This window comes from Amborella trichopoda, chromosome 10, assembly GCF_054954075.1.
Source record: "Amborella trichopoda isolate Santa Cruz 75 chromosome 10, AtrichopodaSantaCruz75HAP2 v2.0, whole genome shotgun sequence".
In the NCBI taxonomy this organism is placed as follows: domain Eukaryota; kingdom Viridiplantae; phylum Streptophyta; class Magnoliopsida; order Amborellales; family Amborellaceae; genus Amborella; species Amborella trichopoda.
In genome coordinates this window covers 42,512,991-42,519,009 of record NC_142345.1, presented here as the reverse complement: position 1 = coordinate 42,519,009, position 6,019 = coordinate 42,512,991, and the positions used below count along the sequence as shown (strand labels likewise).

The 6,019-nt window shown below is 34.1% G+C and overlaps 1 protein-coding gene across 2 annotated transcripts in view; it reads left to right on the top strand.

Annotated features, from left to right (window-relative positions):
* The first annotated feature begins 1,287 nt into the window (after positions 1 to 1,287).
* Positions 1,288 to 6,019, top strand: part of LOC18447604 (3-methyl-2-oxobutanoate hydroxymethyltransferase 1, mitochondrial) — a 29,339-nt gene continuing 24,607 nt past the window's right edge. The window contains exons 1-2 of one of the 2 annotated variants that reach the window (XM_011629960.3): positions 1,288 to 2,361; positions 4,947 to 5,092. In XM_011629960.3, the coding sequence (XP_011628262.1) occupies positions 2,109 to 2,361; positions 4,947 to 5,092 (399 nt within the window). In that variant the 5' untranslated portion in view covers positions 1,288 to 2,108. Of the gene's footprint in view, positions 2,553 to 4,946; positions 5,093 to 6,019 lie in introns of both variants that reach the window. The other variant, XM_088849087.1, reaches the window with a different exon arrangement.

The following is a 6,019-nucleotide window of genomic DNA, read 5'->3' as shown; positions in this document are numbered from 1 at the left end:
AACTCTCTCCTACTAATGTGTGTAAGACTTCAAAGGATCGCTATTAAATTTGACATAGATCTCAAAAAAATTGAAATCCCATACTCATGCGATAATATTTTTGAAGATCCATGTCAAATTTAATATGATTTTTTTGAATCCTACATACATGGATGGCGATGAATCCGATAGGATCATTCTTTTTGTTTTAATTTATATTTTATTTTATTTTATTTATTATTAATATCTATCTAGATCAACTCTTTGGACTTTGGACCGATCCTAGCTTGATGCAAATAATTGATGAAGTGATCAGTGCGGACATGCAGACAAGATGAAATGGGTATGAGTTCCTCATAGTTGTCGCTGTTATATGATGCCTTTTTTTTGACAAATAATATGCATGTCACTTTCATGTGTCCTAATTCTTTTTTCTAATCGTCTCTCTTTAAATTATTGTTATTGAGTTTTAATACGACAAGATCCCTATCTTTCCACGAATTCCCTCCCTTACCCCTATTTTAAACCAGTTCTGTACATTTCAAACTATGGATGTCGCTTCATGAAAATAAAGCCTGACCTCGAGTACTTGGGTAATGGAAATTTTTATGATGGTTTTGAAATTAATTTTTAATGTTGACAATAAAATTTATAATTAAAAAAATAATATAAATCTTGTAGAAATATAAATATTTATTTTAAATCAAAATAAACAGTCTAAATAGTATGTTACAATATACATTAATTTTAAAGCTTGAAATCTTAATTCTTTTCACAATCACTGCATAAATCGATATGATCGATGTAAAGGTTTTTCAATATTTGACTTGCCATTATCGATATCAATAAGTTATGAGGTGAGGATTTTTTTTTAATTTACATACTATAAATTTATTTATTTATTAAAATTTACATCCTACCCCCAATCTCTCTCACAAAGGAATTACGTAAATTCAGGCTCTCCCCCCCTTTCTCTCTCTATCTCGAGCATAAGATCGTAGAATTATATATCGGACCAGGTTTCCATAAGCCCATATAGAAATGTGGGTATCTTAATAAATTTATTTTTGGGATAGAATTTTAGATTTAATTTTTGAGGATATATAATTTTTAACACGGAAAATCATGAATATAAAAAATAAATAAATATTAAAAACTAGAAATAATAATTCTAATAACAATACATTTAAGAAGTTAGTCTCCAATGTTTTTAGATGAACACCTACGTAGACCGCATGTGTAGAAATGCGGTCCAGCCGCCTGAAACAATTTTCTTATATGTGAAGACTTAATGCTTACTCCCTTTCCACCGCGATTTACAGTAAGCAAAACTCTAGCTCTCTCATTATCGTCATCTGTACACATGTTCAGGGTGGATTAACACCCCTAATTGCCTGTCTTCACCTCTGCAAATTGTTCTCACCACATCTTCTCTCACTCCCTTTCCACCGCCATTACAGTAAGCAAAACTCTCGCTCTCTCATTATCGCCATCTGTACAGATTTTCAGGGTGGATTAACACCCCCTAATTGCCTGTCTTCACCTCTGCAAATTGGTCTCACCACATCTTCTCTCACTCCCCTTCCACCGCCATTTACCGTAAGCAAAACTCCAGCTCTCTCATTATCGTCATCTGTACACATTTTCAGGGTGGATTAACACCCCTAATTGCCTGTCTTCACCTCTGCAAATTGTTCTCACCACATCTTCTCTCACTCCCTTTCCACCGCCATTTACAGTAAGAAAAACTCCAGCTCTCTCATTATCGTCATCTGTACACATTTTTAGGGTGGATTAACACCCCTTATTGCCTGTCTTCACCACTGCAAATTGTTCTCACCACATCTTCTCTCACTCCCTTTCCACCGCCATTACAGTAAGCAAAACTCTCGCTCTCTCATTATCGCCATCTGTACACATTTTCAGGGTGGATTAACACCCCTAATTGCCTGTCTTCACCTCTGCAAATTGGTCTCACCACATCTTCTCTTACTCCCCTTCCACCGCCATTTACAGTAAGCAAAACTCCAGCTCTCTCATTATCGTCATCTGTACACATTTTCAGGGTGGATTAACACCCCTACTTGCCTGTCTTCACCTCTGCAAATTGTTCTCACCACATCTTCTCCATGGCAACAGCTGCTCTTTTTCATGGCACCTCTTTACCCTTTTTCCGGTGCAATACCAGATGCACGATGAGCAATTTGCCTGAAAATGGAGGGCCTTTGCCTCAAATTCCAGTGCAGAGAGTGACCCTAAAGCATTTGGGGCTGAAGCATAAGAAGGGGGAACCTATCACCATGGTCTCTGCTTATGATTACCCATCAGCTCTTCATCTTGACCGAGCGGGAATTGATATTTGTCTGGTTGGTGATTCTGCAGGTATTCACATACATACCGAAAAATAAGGTTCAAGCCGATTTGCTCGGTGTGTCCGAGTTACTCGCCCGAGTCAAGCTCGTAAATTTTTTAAAAAGAAAATCACGAAACAATATTGTGTATATATAATAGCGGCAACTTTAATTTATTAGGTGTATATATAAAATGGAGGCTGCTAGTGTTATGGCTTGCTGGTTAGTACTCCTTCTTCTTAAATTCGATGGGTTGTGAGTTCGGGATATTTTCTTTAACTCTTTTTTTGCTTTTAATAATGGTTTGAATTTATTTTGAAGTTTTTTTTTTTCATAACTCTCTTAAAAAATATATTTTTTAACTCTATATTTTTTTTTAATGGCTTGGATTTATTTTTTAGCTCTATTTTTCTTAATGGCTTGGATTTATTTTTTTAACTCTATTTTTTTTAATTGCTTGGATTTATTTTGTTAACTCTATTTTTCTTCATGGCTTGGAGTTATTTTGGAGGTCTTTTTTTCCATAAACTCTCTTTAAAAAAAAGTTCTCATGTCTCGTGAGTCTATAAGAGGTATTGAGCTCGATTAGGGGAGGCTCCATATTTTTTTTGAACTCCTTTTATCTGATCTCTTTTAAAAAAAAAATTCAAACATCTCATGAATTCTAAAAAACAACCCCTCAATTTTTCGTAATTGATCCCATTTTTATAACTTTTTAAAAAAATCTTACATTTTGTGAGGTCTAAAAATCCGAGATGTGATAGAAAATGCACCCCCACTTTAGCGGAATGTTCATTCATACTCTATGGTAGTCAATCGATATTGGAAAAAAAAATATAAACATTATTGTTGAGCAATTAGAGAAAATAATAGATTTTATAATTTTTAATAATTCATCTATATTACCTCTTAAATTAGTTGATATTTGAGAAAAAAACTTCTTTGGTAGAGGGCTTTCAAAAGCTTCAAAACAAAGTAATCATCAGAAAAAATTGTTGAGTAATTAAAGAGAAATAATAGATTTGGTTATTTTTTGACAGATTATTGATATTACCTCTTTGATACACAAAATCAATCGATCTTGGACAAAAAAGCTATGGATCTGTAGAGTGCTTTTGAAGATTGATTTCAAAAACTTCAAAACAAATTAAACCTCATCCCATTTGGTGTAGAAACGAGTTAGAACAGATAGGTTTGGCAGGGAAAAAAAAATCGCATAAGGAACTCTTTGTTGTACGAAATCGATCGGGAATGGAGAAATTAAACCAGGGATATTTGGAGGGCTGTTGAAGCTAATATCAAAATCTTCAAAAGAAGCCAAACCTGATCTGATTTGATGTAGAAATGAGATAGAACAGGAAGGTTTGGCGCAAAAAAAATAAAATTGCATAAAGAGTTGTTGCACGAAATCGGTCCACAAATAAAATCAGGGATCTTTAGAGGGTACTAAAAGCTTTAGAACAGACTAAGCCTCATTTGATTTGATGTAAAAATGAGATAGATCAGAGGGTTTACCAGAAAAAAAAAAATCGCACAAGAACCCTAATTTCCAATAATTTCGTGATGAAATCTTTCCAATAATCAATTAAAATCACTTCAAAATTTGGAAGTTTCCATTTTCTGAAAACCAAGTTTTTTCCGCAAAAATAGAAAAATCGGGTGATTCTTGCTGATTTTGGACGATTCTATAAAAATTCAACCGAGTCATATACATTTGATCTGTCCTCGAATAGTTGTGCCATTGACTCAGGCCTACTTGGCCTCTGGGGTACGGCGAGGCCGAAGACAAATCGACTCGGACGAGTCTTAAAACCATGCCCATAAAGAAGAAAAAATCAACTGTCAGTGATACAATATAACGAGAAGTTTTGATTTATTTATTTATTTTCACTTCCATTAGTGTAAGCTGGTATCTATTTATAAGAGAGAAAAAAATGTGTGGTTGATGATTCTTAAAAATCAGGGAAAGTTCTGATTTTTTGTTACATTTTCACGTTAATTATTGTCTAAAATTAGCCATGTAGAAAAATAAGAATTTAGAAAGAAAAAAATATGTAGTTGATGATCATGGAAAATAATGGAGAAGTTTCATTTTGCATATAAATTATTATCTTCCCTCTGGTTGGAGAATCTTGGGGTGCCCATTTAGACAGGAAGAAAAGAACGTTATTCCATTAATTCTTATACAAAATAAGGGAAAATTTCTGAATTTGATGCATTTTTCATGCCATTATTTAGTTCTGGAGCATCTGAATTCATTGCAGAATTTTATTTCCGTTGGCATTTTTGGGTGTTTTCATCCTTGGTCAGAACTTCTAGAAGTGCATAATTTCCCGAAAATAAGAATTGTGCTACTAATAATGGTGAAAAGAGAAGGGAAAGGATTCTGCTTTTATCAAAATTTTCATTTCCACTTTTTTTTTAGTGCCTTTTATTGATTGTTCTGTTGATTTTTTCTTTGGACTAAAAGAATTGAGTGTTTGGACTGAAAGGAAAACTAAAAGAGTTGATTGTTCTGTTGTTTTTTCATTTCCATTGGTGCTGTTTATTTATTTTGACCTTATTCATTGGCCTTGTTTATTTATTATTTGGTTATTTTCCATTTCTTTTGGGAAGCATTTCTTGTTCATGGGCATGAAACAACCTTGCCAATTAGCTTGGATGAGATGCTGGTACACTGTCGTGCTGTGGCCCGAGGGACCAGGCGTCCTCTCCTTGTGGGTGATCTTCCTTTTGGAAGCTACGAGGCAAGCTCTGTGCAGGTAATTACTTTCGTGCAATCCCCCTATGGAGGTAATTTCTTCCTGAAATTCCTCTGTTCAGGTGATACTCTTTGCATTATAACTTTATTAGATGCTAAAGCATGGATCTTTGGTTTTAGAGTGATATGGTTTTAACTCTCCTCTTGATAGAATAGGATTATGTGTTATGTTATATGTTTAGGGAGTCGCTGATTTTATGGTACTTTTCCCTCTTCTTCATTCTTTCAAAAACTACTTTATGGCTTCTTCTTCTCCATTGGTATTTCACCTAGGGTTGCCACTGTGTGCATTCAGATTTCATTCCTACAAGAAGAAGCTAAATAGTAAATTAGAGTTTCATTTGTATTAGGATGTAGATCTAATTTTTTATACTATCATTTCCTACTCAAATAGAGATTGGTTTTCTTTGCATGTGGGATGTGGATATCTTCTACTTCAATGGGGGACTTCCCCTGTATATGTATACATTTAATTTCTTAAAATTATCTTCCTACTTAGCCCTTGAAACTATGATAAAAAATCATCATCATCCAAGCCTTATTTCAACTATTTGGGGTTGGCTTAATATTGGTTTAGGACTCATGAAAATATGTGGCAAAGTTTTATTGTTGGTTGCCTATCTAATACAACCCTCCTCCTTTCTTAGGGCTTCAAACCGGCATAGGAACCCGCCATGCCAAAGTTGAAACAAAAATATAAAAATAAAAAATGAAAATCAATGGTTTCTTTTTTTGTATTGGTATGTTGGTTCTGTCTGATTCTTTAGAAAAATCATTTGTCTCAAACAAATTCTATGGCTTTCTTTGTATTTTCAATGTGAATTTATCCTATTTTAATCCAATGATCGCTCCTACTTGCAAAGAAACTTTTGTATTTGGCATATGGCTTGTTTTTGCTTCTAGCTAAACTAGGCATATGCCAGGGGAG